The 12,689-nt window shown below is 38.3% G+C and overlaps 1 protein-coding gene across 5 annotated transcripts in view; it reads right to left on the bottom strand.

The window, feature by feature from the left end:
* tbc1d30 (TBC1 domain family, member 30) overlaps positions 1–12,689 on the bottom strand; it is a 29,984-nt gene that overhangs the window by 15,736 nt on the left and 1,559 nt on the right. For 2 of the 5 annotated variants that reach the window (XM_061714416.1, XM_061714417.1), the window contains exon 2: positions 6,362–6,526. In XM_061714416.1, coding sequence (XP_061570400.1) covers positions 6,362–6,526 — 165 coding nt within the window. Of the gene's footprint in view, positions 1–470; positions 543–2,537; positions 3,007–6,361; positions 6,527–12,689 lie in introns of those variants that run through there. The other 3 variants (XM_061714418.1, XM_061714421.1, XM_061714419.1) reach the window with 2 other exon arrangements.

Genomic DNA, 12,689 nt, shown 5'->3' with positions numbered 1-12,689 from the left:
AATAAAAAGGATCTACAGTGGGTGTTTAAGTCTTTTAGACTTTAAAAGGCTCCAAAATTGTTCAATGTTTTTAGGATTCCCACGATATTTATACAAAAACCAACCCGGGTTGAGCTATAAAGCTATAAAGCGGAGTCGCTGTCCGCTTCCTGGTGCTGAATCCACGGTTCAATCCCCGTCTCACTGAGTGGACATCGTGTGTAAAACCTCTTTGCTCAAATTCACAGCCTAAACTTCTCCAAGGAATATTAATCGCTACAGACTTGGCCTCCCAAAAGGCCGAGCGGAAATGAAAATGTGATGTGAAGTTAAGAAGGAAGGTCCTGACATGTCAAGACTCCCTTTCTCTTCCGGTCTCCAGCTCAGCACAGTGAAGGCTCTGTTGCTCTCACACCCGGATTAAAATCAATTAAAAAGACCCGTTTTCTTCCACAATAAAGCTGCAAACATAAGAGACGAATGCATTTCACCTGCACGGTCCGATTCTGTGGTTTCTCCATGCGCCATTCTGGACGAGCGGCGTTTTGTTTAGTCGGTGTCGTCGCTGCGCTTCGGGAGGATTAAAACCTGAATTATGGGTCTGCGTTAAATCGACGCAGAGGCTACGGCGTAAGGTACGAGGCGACGCGCACCGTACGTTGCGCGTCGCCGCGTACCCTACGCCGTAGCCTCTGCGTTGGTGTAACGCGGAACCATAAATCAGCCTTAACATGGAAACCTCCTACTTCCCCGTTACACATTAATCCAACTCTCAACGCTTGTCTGGCTCAGACCGGCAACAGGCTCCGGGGGCTTAAATTATTACAAAATTCAAGTGGAAAAACGTGCTTAGTCAGAGACAGAAGGGATGAGGAACAAAGGCAAAAGGGAGGAAAATAAGCCTACAAATTGAGTTCATCTCCCACATTACCACGGTAAACGCACTTAAACTGCATTTCTGGAAATATTATCAGTTAAGTGGCACAAAAAAAGCCCACAAACAACAAAATAGTCGCAACAACTGCAGTATCTTTGCTGCTTCCATTGTCAGTCAGAAGATTTCATGCGCAAGTGTTTGGGGGGGAACAAACACTTGAATTAACTTGATGGTGAATTCACTGGAGATCTGATTCGTTTTTAAATCAGTCTGTAGATGATGAGCTTCTTTAACTTCTTACAAAACCCATTCAAGTGTTAAATAGAGCAACAGATTAACATAAATATTTGTTTGGGTAAACCTATGTGATAAATTAAAAAAATATGACATCAATTTATAGCTGCAACCAACCAGTGGATTAATGTATATTGCATATTGCATCATGGCAAGTATTTAAACCACAGAAATCAGACAGTGAAGTAATATTAAATCACAAAAAAACAGCATTCTAATTAATGGATATCTCCATTGTAACATAAGACACCCAAAATACAAAAGCAGGGAAAGTAACACTCAAAAGAATTGATTTCGCAGCCATGTGATATGCAAAAACGGGTTTATATAAAAACCAAAGCATTCATATGCATCATACAAAGAAACCATCCTTCTCTCCCTGGGCAGCAGTGGGATCACCATTTTAAATCAGTTTAGATAATGAGTTTAACTTCTTACAAAACCCATTCAAGTGTTAAATAGAGCAACAGATTACTAACATTAATATGTGTTTGGTTACAGCTATAAATTGATTTAATAGGTTTACCCAACCAGTGGATTAATGTATATTGTATATTGCATCATAGCAAGCATTTAAACCACAGAAATCAGACACTGAAGTAATATTAAATCACAAAAAACATCATTCCTGATTAATGGATATCTCCATTGCAACATAAGACACCCAAAATACAAAAGCAGGAAAAGGAACACTCAAAAGGATTGATTTCGCAGCCATGTGATATGCAAAAACGGGTTTATATAAAAACCAAAGCATTCATATGCATCATACAAAGAAACCATCCTTCTCTCCCTGGGCGGCAGTGGGATCACCATTTTAAATCAGTTTAGATAATGAGTTTAACTTCTTACAAAACCCATTCAAGTGTTAAATAGAGCAACAGATTACTAACATAAATATGTGTTTGGGTAAACCTATTAAATCAATGTATAGCTGTAACCAACCAGTGGATTAATGTATATTGCATATTGCATCATAGCAAGCATTTAAACCACAGAAATCAGACACTGAAGTAATATTAAATCACAAAAACATAATTAATGGATATCTCCATTGCAACATAAGACACCCAAAATACAAAAGCAGGAAAAGGAACACTCAAAAGGATTGATTTCGCAGCCATGTCTCTCGTTAATAGAGATTTTTATATTATACACATAGGCCCAAGACTATTTTTTATTTATTTTTTATTCCACCTACGGTATCATGTAGATTATTCATGCACTTTGTCTCTATCTTTTTTAACTGCAATGATGAGCCTGCACAACCAAGATTTTGACCCATGTTTAGTAATATGATGTGGCAATAAAGATTGAATCTTCTCTTGAATCTTGATGTGATATGCATAAAACCAAAGCATGCATATGCATCCTACAGAGGCATCACCTGGCTCTAGGGTGCAGAGCAGCCTCGGAGCGCTCCTGGAGATGCCGTTGCGCTTCTTCAGCACGTTGCTGATGATGTTGCCGACCCCTCCCGACCCGCGCTGCCGCTGCTTGGCGGCCGCCCTCGGCCTCCTCCCGGCGGCGGGGAGCCGCTCCTGCCTCATCCCGGAACCAGAGCCTTTCCACCCGCAAAATCACCTCATCGTTCTCCGCGGTTAAAATGCCTCCTCCTTCAGGGACACATCCTCACGACCAGACGCGCAGCTCTTCATCCAAACCAGAATGTAACCGATTCAAACTGGTTTCGGGTGCACTTTTCGCCTTCTACTCAAGTTTAATGTCCCTAGATACCCTATATCTTCATTTTGTGGCGCAAAAACATCTAAAGATTCACTGTCAATGCCACTAGACACGTTAAAAATAGGCGACTGCTGGAGGAGGAAGAAGCGGTTCCTCCTGCTCCTGCTCGGTGCTGCTGATGCTGCACGCCTCTTTAAGCCTGGTTTATGGTCCGCGCTAAAGCGACGCAGAGCCTGCGCCGTAGAGTACGCGGCGACGCGCACCTCTACGGCGTAGGCTCTGCGTTGGTTTAACGCGGACCATAAATCAGCCTCCATCCTCCTCTGGTCTGGCGTCACCAGGAGGAGGTGCAGGGATGGGCAGAGATGTAGGAGGACATAAAAGAATGAGGTAATGGTGGAGGATAGCAGAGGCGGAACATCCTTCCCAAAACAGATTTCATCCATGTAAGCTTATACAGCTGCATTAATGAGCCATTGATGGAAAACTTGGGTTCCTTTGTAAGAATTAATCAAATGCAGTCCTTTCATCTTTTTGAACATTTAGAGCCTCGCCACAACTGCCCATTTAAAAAAAAGGGGAAAAACAGGGTTAAACTTGACTTTAATAAGTAATTACAGGTGATTCTTCCACTAATCCTGGACTGCACTCAGAGCCATCAGCATGAGGTTGAACTGGTACATTTTTTATAGAAAATTGAAACAACACAAAGTGATATGAAACTTCTTTGCAAAAGCTTAAATGTTATTTTTTGTATGAAAAATGACCAACTGAGGGGTTCTCTAGAAAATTGAAGTTAAGCTTATGGGAGGGGAACATTTCTTTTCAAAAGATCCAAGATTCACAACTTTGTTGAGAAAAAAAAAAAAAAAGCTCATATGATGTTCATGACGTTCATATGCTCGTCATCCAGCTTCCCGAATCGATAACATACTCATGTCAAGGCTGCAAAATGTTAGTTAGTGATCTGTTTTCAGCCATCAAGTTGGCTTCTTTAATCAATTTGAAGTAACAACAAATTCAGCAATATATTAAAATCAGTCATCTTATTTGGCTGACTCTTTGGACTACAACTTTTGTTCAGAAAATAACAAGTCAGACTAATTTAAAATGATATATGCCAAATGAAATTCCTCAGAAGTATCGTAAAATGTACAAATTGTAACTTTCAACTGAGCAATTCCGGTTAAAACGATGCCATGCAGCGACAACAGTATAAGCAGAATAATATAATTTACATTTAACCCATTCTTCAATGAATTCTAGGGATTTCTTTCATAAAAAAAAAAAAAACAGAAAATACCATCAGTGAGTTATTTCATCAGATACAAGCCAAGACAAAACACTTGGGAAATACCGATTGCAATCTGAATCAGTGATGTGCACTCACTGGGGCTGGAGAAGACGCTTATTGATTTTTGTTTTTAACTTTTTTTTATCTTAAAGCATTATTTGAAAACTGGCTTGATGATGAGAAAAAAAATAAAACCCAAATGCTTCATGATGCAGCAGATTGTCTCAAGTTTCCCTTCAGTGACACTCAACTACACGATTGCCATCTATATGTGGACTACTGATCTGAAAACGTATTAGGCATGCTTCTCATACACTAAACTGATAATATCCTTTTCAAGAAACACATGTAAAAATTGTTAAGCCAAATGTGGCATCTAAAGTGAAACAACTAAAAAACAGACTAACCAACACAGAGCTGAAACTGAAACATAAGCAGCTATTTAGAGCAAGTGCATATTAAAGCTACGTTGGCGTAATGCCAAAGTTTCTGAGAGCTGTGGGAAACATTTGTGGGATAATATTGTTTATCTGCTGCATTGCATCTACTCAATGGTTCTGTGGTTCTGACAACATAGAGTGTCACATCTGTATGATCTAGAGGTCCATCTTGAGAACAGAGACAAACTACCAACCAACCGAGTTCATCAAAACCAGCTCTTTCAGGGAGAACACGTTATTAAGATACAAAAGCCAGGATCAGAGATCATTTGAGTATGATGGTGATTTTCAAGTGGATTACTAAGGCCCAGCTTTGCACTTCAGGGGTCAGAGGTGAGGTAAGAGGGATTTGATGCTTCATCCATACAAATGTCACCAGTTGCTTGACACTTTATTCATAAGAAAGAAAAGGTTTTGTGTAAGGAAAAAATGTCATGAAATTCATAAAAAAAATGACCACACAACCCAAAAAACAACAATGCGAGTCAATTTTAAAACAGCAGCAAAATGCACGAGACCAGAGTGCGCGCAGCCACAGCTAACGTTAGCAGCAACGATGTTGCCATAGCAACGCTCTTCCCCAAACTAGAGTGGAGGAGAGCACCGCGCGCATGCGCACGTCTGCGACCGAGAGGCTGGCGAATGTTCTATGGCTAGGACTTCATCTGTTCAAGTCTGTTAAATAAATAAATTACTGTACTTTATAAAGCCACATTTTTTGTTGTTATACATCAATCTTTTGATCTGCCACAATAATGTAATCAATTTAAAAAGGAAAACACCTCAAGTTGAGGGCTTTTTGCAGCAATTTTTAGGTGAGATTAAAAAAAGAGATTAATTAGATTAATTAATTACAGATCTTAAGTAATTAATCGCGCCATTTTTTTTTATCACTTGACAGCAATAGAAATAACAATTATCACTTACTGTGTTTATCCCTTATCTATTCATTTGTTGTCTTTGCTGATGCATAAATGTAAGACCTGTTCTAGAGCTACAAACCAAATATATGGTTAGAAAAAAAGAAATGAAAGAAGATAATTAAGAATTACACTTCAGATTTCAGGGCTAATTGTGTGTGGGAAATTTCCAAAGACCGCCTTGCTTGAAAGTGTTTGATTGACAGTAATCCTACTGACATGAGGATTTAGCCCCCAGTGCTGTAATTCCAACTAAATTCCTGATTAGTATAGAGAAGTTAAGATAGAGGATACCACATTTCATTACTGTATATATTATTCTAAGAAGAGCTTCTAATCTTATAATATTCTAGCTGGAAAACCAAATTCAGTGATGTGACTGCAAAGATTTCTTACATAACAGAATATTCAATTTAGCATGTTGTAGCCGTTTCAAGCTTAAAGATTGAGGAGATACTGAAGAGAGCGTCTGGGGCATCACTCCCAGTATATTATGCAAATTTATACTACTTTTCATACTACACGTGATACGACTAAGAGGACTAGTGTGCAACCTTAAAAAAACAATCATTTACAGTATTTGTGCCGTGAGGTTCATGTGTTAGTGCATGTTAGTTGAAAGAGAGACAAATACAACATATGATAATAAGGATTATCAATTAAATTCAATTAGCCTCAACTACATATTTTAACCGTTTCTGTATTATTAAAAAGATTAATTTCTAAATTGGATTTCTGGGAGCCTCATAATCAAATGAGATGACAGAAACTGGTGTTTGAGATCTTTTTGATTGTCTAAAAGAAGTCACTTTAGGGTATGGTATATTAGTACCGGTTCGGTGTTAAATAAAAAGAAGGACTGTAGTCTTACGTCGCTTTTGTGACACAGCCTGAAGACACGCCGTGACGATGTCGTAGTTCCTCTGCACCTTGTTGCAAAGTCGGTCCCGTCTCCTCAGCTGCCGTAACAGTTTGGCCGACTGCAGGCCTGAACGATATTTGGCCTCCTGGATTATTGAATGCAACTCCTCCGGAGCTGAAAAATCAAATATAGACACAAACATACTGTAAACACATTGTTTCTCTTAACTGAAACAATCATCATAGAAGAATCACATGAACAAACTCAAAAGCCTCAGGTCAGAACTTTCAGCATTAACACATCCAACAGTTCCATCTCATCCTGAATTTTTGTCTCACAAATCTGCTTAAATGTTTAAAACACACTTCTGTTTTCCCACATTTGTTTAAGAATCCAGTGTCAAGAATCAGGAGCAGCATGAAACTAGATATGTCTTTACTCCCGTGTGACATCTGCTTTTTACCGTCAGATCAGGACATGACACTCATTAATCCATTTTCCAAGCTGCAGGCCAAGAGGAAATGAAAACCAGAACACTCACTCACACACTCTCCTTATAAACACACACACACACACACATTCGCAGCCCAATTATTGAAACATAATCTTTACAATCAGAGTTTCACTGGACGCGACACAGATCTGAGACAGGACTGTTGTTGCCAATGTTTTTTTGTTACTTTTTGATAGTGTCCGACCGATCAGCCTTTTTTTCGATTATTTCGATCACCGATTAGGGGGAAATCAAAAAGACCGATAGCCGATATCAGCCGATACGATTATTACCCTTTTTTACCTTTTTGGGAGAAAACAAATTTCAATACAAGAATTCATTTACATGAATGGTGAGCAATTTATTGCTTTAACTAGAACATTCTTAATACAAAAAGAAAATGCAGTATTTCAGTAAATGATCACATTAGATGCAACCCCCCCCCCCCCCCCCCCCCCCATCCCTCTTCTTTACACCAGCATTCCTCAATAATGATAAATAAAAACAAAGCTGCATGGGATAACTTAAATAAGAGGAATCTTCATACTGTAACTCAAACTGTGTAAGTGTAACTGTAAAGTGTAAACAATAAGTCAAAGAACACCACAAGTCAAACCCTCAGGTTCATAATATTATTGTTTATTTATTTATTGTGGAGTAAATTTCCAAAAATGCATGTTTTACCTGGTTTTACCTGGTTTTACCAGGTTTTACCAGGATGAGCTGCTCTGAGCAGGAGGGGCCCCTTAGAGCACCTTTATATTAAATTGTAGGTGCAGGGACTGCAATGTTTCATCCTCTCCTCCTTTACTTTGCATCACTTTCACTTATTGTTAGAAATATGACGTCATATAGTCTTGTTTGACTTTGTTTTGATGATAGTAATTGATTTCATGTGGCCACATTTAAGCAACACTAGGTGACGTTTCTCAGCTCTGGAAGAAAAAGCCTGAATTATGGTTCCTCGTTAAATCGCGGGCCGCCACTGTTAAATCATTAAAAATGTAAATATAAGATATGCACTTTATGCAGCCGATTTTCTTAAAAAAAAAAAAAAAAAAAAAAAATAATCAAAAAAAAAAATTTTCGATTTTTTTTTGGGGGGGCCGATATCGATTATTAATAAAATTATGAATATCGAATTCGATAATCGGCCACGGCCGATTATCGGTCGCCCACTACTTTTTGACACAGTTTTGACAGCCATTTCTCATCCTACATTAATATCACACCATCATACTTCGGGACAACTGGAACGATGAACAAGATATCACGCGTAAGGCTGTTTGTTTCAGAGAGAAACAGTTTCAGAGAGAAACAAAGCAGTTTGCATGAAACAGAAGCTGATCACTCCTCTGATGAAGCTGCACTGTCCTCCTTATAAAAGCAGTCCACAGTAGAATCTGATCAATCAATAGAATCCCCAATGTTAAATTATTTCAGAGTTTCAACTAAAGTTTTGCATAAGAGAGCTCATGAACCTTGTATTTATTTGGGATAAAAACTCAAAACCCTGTAAATCTAATTTTTTTTTTACTTATGATGCCATTTAATGTAAGAATATATTGTTCAAACACTTTAGATACATAGAATAATCAATTAATTCTTCCAGCAGAGGGGTATGAAAAAAGGATTAACAGCAGAATGTATGAAGATATGTGGGATGCTGGAACTGGAGTGCCATCTTGTGAGGTAAACCCTCAGTTATTTGCGCCTGCCACTGCAGCTGTCTCACTGCCTCTGGTTCATTTTGATTAAATGTTGGTCGACATGGTCAAAGCTGCTGGAGGAGAGATAGAAATAGAGAGGAAATAAATAAAAAGGGAGCTTTTGACCTCATTTGGATTCTACAGAACATTTTACATATGCTTTTTCATTTACAAAAACATTTACACAGTCATTTTGATTACAATACAGAAAGCAGAGCTTTGTTTATACAACAACAAACCAGTGATCTTATTGGAGTACAGTAGTGTGGGTGTTCAGTATCTTGCCTATGGACACTTTAAAATGTGGAGGGAGCTTTCTGAGGGGAAGAAGTTCACGTGCCCAACTTCACCTGCTAAACTCTACTCTGGACCCCCAACCCTGAATCTCTATTTAATACTAAAATTCATACCGTCATCAATTATGTAATACCAGCCGACTTTACAATATGGATGAATCCCAGAGTGGATGCTATTTTCAACAGTTGAAAAGTTTCAGATCTTGGATAGCCCGTTAAATGTTTTGCAATGTCTGTTGTGTCCAAATCTGACCCTTTTGTCCCAATGAATAAGCTAAGAAAATGGGAAAATGTATACTTAATTTCTTGACTAATAATCATTTGATGTCATCTTGTGACCAGGTTGTTAAGCAACTTTCTAAACCAACACTGCCTTTAAGAAAAGGGTAAACAATTGACATTTTAAAAGCTATTTTGAATATTCATATTCCTCAATGTCCTGTTGTATGTTTATTGGGGAGTGCAGTGGAAAACATACATGGAAAAATTATGCAACGTATCATTGCTCTCGCCTTTCTGTCTGTGAAGAGGACAATACTTATGAACTGGAAGATTCGCGAACCAAACTGCTTTCACAAATACAATTGGCTGAAGGACTTTTTGGATTTATTATCAATGGAAAAGGCAACCGCAATCCTCAAAGACAATGAAAATGACCAATTTTCCCCATGGACTGTCATTAGACAACACTTGAGAATAAGGGAATAATAATATGACCTGTTGTGTTGTGTTGTGTTTTGTTGTGTTGGCTGTGATTCTTATTTTATTTTACTTATTCTTCTTTTAGAGCTGGACCTGAACTGATGCTAGAGGCACCATCATTCCTAAAGTTTCTGTACCAACCCTTCCCCCCACCCCCTTGTCTTTTTTTTTGTGTGTGTTATTGTAATGTTTTGTTTTTTGATTATGTGAAATGTGGTGTTGTTAACCTTTTTATTTTTGTCCCAGTTTTCATTTTGAAAAATAAAAATTATAAATAATAAAAATTAAAAAAAAAGGGTAAACAACTTTTAGGCCACACATGAGGTAGTAATTGACTGACTGGAGCAAAAATCCAATATAATGATGTCCTTTTTGGTAAATTAATTTATACTTCCGTCAGAAATTCCCTAAAACTCAAAACTGCTACGGTTAATTTTATTATACTGGAATTGGGATCAATTAAACACCAAATAAGCTACAACTAAAAATATGCTTTTTACTTCTATTTCCAAAGAGTCCACAGAGATTTTTTTTTACCTTGCTTAAACCCCCCCCCCCCCAAAAAAGCACAGCGTGGCTGATCAAAAGTATTTTTTTTTTCTTTTAATCTTTAACAAAAGGGATGTAAGCTTCTCCACAAACCATTAGGAGTTCACCAAACACATTAGAACAGAGGCATGTTTTGACTTCTCTCCTTCAGGCGTTATCAGAGCGTTTCCTCTTCCCGAGTGGCAGCCCTCGGCATTGTTCAACTCTTATGAGTTCAGTGTTTGCTCTCTCCACCTAAAGCTCACAAGGCTGGGCTACGTTTACTGTAGGATTCAACTCTTAACAGACGGAAACAATAGCAACATGACACTCAGCAACATGCCGGTTAAGACTCCGAGGAAACACTGCAGGAGCAGGACACGCCGAGGAGCAGTAAAGAAGCCGTCAATACTCTAATCTTCATTGTCTCAGTGTGTGGGGATATGATCCCTGTGAAAAAAAATTTAATTACAGCGAACAAGTGCAGAGAAGCAAACCACGTCTCTTTACTTTACAGAACGCCTTCTCCAGATTCTTTTGCTGTTTGAACTAAGGGACATCCATGATCACAAAAGATTATGCAAACTGTAATTTATAAACCCAAGGAAAGGTCTACAGAGTTTCAGATTATCAAATGCACCGCTGTGGCTGTACTCTAAGGTGACGAGAATATAAAGATAAAAAACTGTGTGAAGTCAAAACCAACTGAAAATCTTTCTTATAATTAAGACTTTCTTAAGGGGTCTCCAAGTCTGAAAACATGTGATTCAGTGAACCATCAACATTTTCAAGGATCTATGACATCACAAACATCACATTAGACAAGAATTATCCAGCCTCTCTATCTTCATCATCAGCCAGTGTACTATTGTGTACAGATGTGGCTGAAAAGGGAGCTTTCATACTGTATCTGTGTTCGTTTAACCCGAAAACATCATGTGAGGTTGCATTGTCAATATTTTAAGATGAGAACAGCATATACAAATATCTCTTGTGTATTCACTCCAGAGAAATATGTCACTCAGTGCCTTGGTCATTCCCACAGGATCAAGCCAAAGATAATAAGAGCAGGTTTATTCTCCAGCATCACTGTTTTTCTTAAGTAAAAGTCACAAAACTCCTGTTACCATGTTCATCAAATATCCACCTGCCTGTCTGAGACGCAGGAAGCCCAATCTGTAAAATAGTTTGCACTGTCTTAACCTCTGAGGACCCAGATTCCTGCATGAGCCTTATTCACAAAAGGTAAGAAGATATGTTAAAAAAATGTTAACATGTTACTTTAACCCATTGTGGATCTATCTAATTTACAGCTACCCGGAGACTCTTGAGGCAAAAATGGACACATACAAAAGAAATCGTCTTACATCAATATTTCTTCTGTATAAATCTCCTACTCCCTTCAGTTCTGCAGTGGGTGCAAAAGGTGTCAGTAGTGTATAACAGACCTGTAAGAGTGACTGACATTAAGACTTTCTTTTTTTTTAAATGACCAAAAAGAAACAAACAGTCTTGCAGAAAATTGTGCCATAACCTATAACAGCCACCATCAAATCAAAAAAGAAAAATTACAACAATAAATGCTACAAATGGCTTGAGGGAAGTACAAGCAGTTAAAAGCAACAAAGCTGATCCAGCAGAGATCATGTCCACCACCATGATTTTGTCATATTCCAGCAGAGCAGCATTCCTGAAGCATTCCTATGTCCTGTTTTTCTTATCTTTTACAGTGTATCACCATGTTGTGCAAAGTTGCATTGAATTTTTCAGTTATGTTACATTAGGCAAGGAAAGTTTATTTGTATAGCACAATTCAACACAAGGTAATTCAAAGTGCTTTACATCAACATTAAAAGCAGCACAAGTTGTTAAAAAGTAAGGGCAGGGCAGTAGAGTATAGTAGGTAAGTATTTAATCTAAGAGTACCTTCAGTAAACAGTAATGTTTTTAGGCCTGATTTAAAGGATCTACAGTTGGAGCAGACCTCAGGTCTACAGGAAGTTTGTTCCACCGGTGAGGAGCAGAGTAACTGAACGCTGCCTCACCTTGCTTGGTTCTGGTTCTGGAACCACAACAAACCAGATCCAGATGAACCTCAGGGGTCTGGGAGCTTCATAGGAACTAACAGATCAAGCATGTATTTTGGTCCAAGACCATTCAGTGCTTTGTAAACCTGCAGTAAGATTTTAAACTCTATCCTTTGACTCACTGGAAGCCAGTGTAGTGATTTCATGACCTGTATAATATGGTCCAGTTTCCTGGTGTTTGTAAGGACTCTGGTGGCAGTGTTCTGGATCAGCTGCCTGATAGATTTCTTGTTAAGGCCTGTAAACATGCCATTGCAATAATCAAACCTACTAAAAATGAATTCATAAATACGTTTTTCCATGTCCTGTTTAGACAGAAAACCCTTAATTCTAACAATGTTTTTCAGGCAGATTGAGTGACAAACTTTAGATGGCTGTTGAAGTTCAGGTCTGAGCCAATAATTACACCAAGATTTCTGGCTTGATTTCTAGCTGTCAATGACATTACTTTTTAAAAACTTGTGCTTTTTATTATTTTACCTCTTTTCTTATAATTAGGGCCCGAGCACTTACAGTGCGAAG

The sequence above is a fragment of the Cololabis saira genome, chromosome 23 (assembly GCF_033807715.1).
Source record: "Cololabis saira isolate AMF1-May2022 chromosome 23, fColSai1.1, whole genome shotgun sequence".
Taxonomy (NCBI): domain Eukaryota; kingdom Metazoa; phylum Chordata; class Actinopteri; order Beloniformes; family Belonidae; genus Cololabis; species Cololabis saira.
Note: the sequence above shows the minus strand (reverse complement) of the source record. Positions and strands in the feature narration are given on the sequence as shown.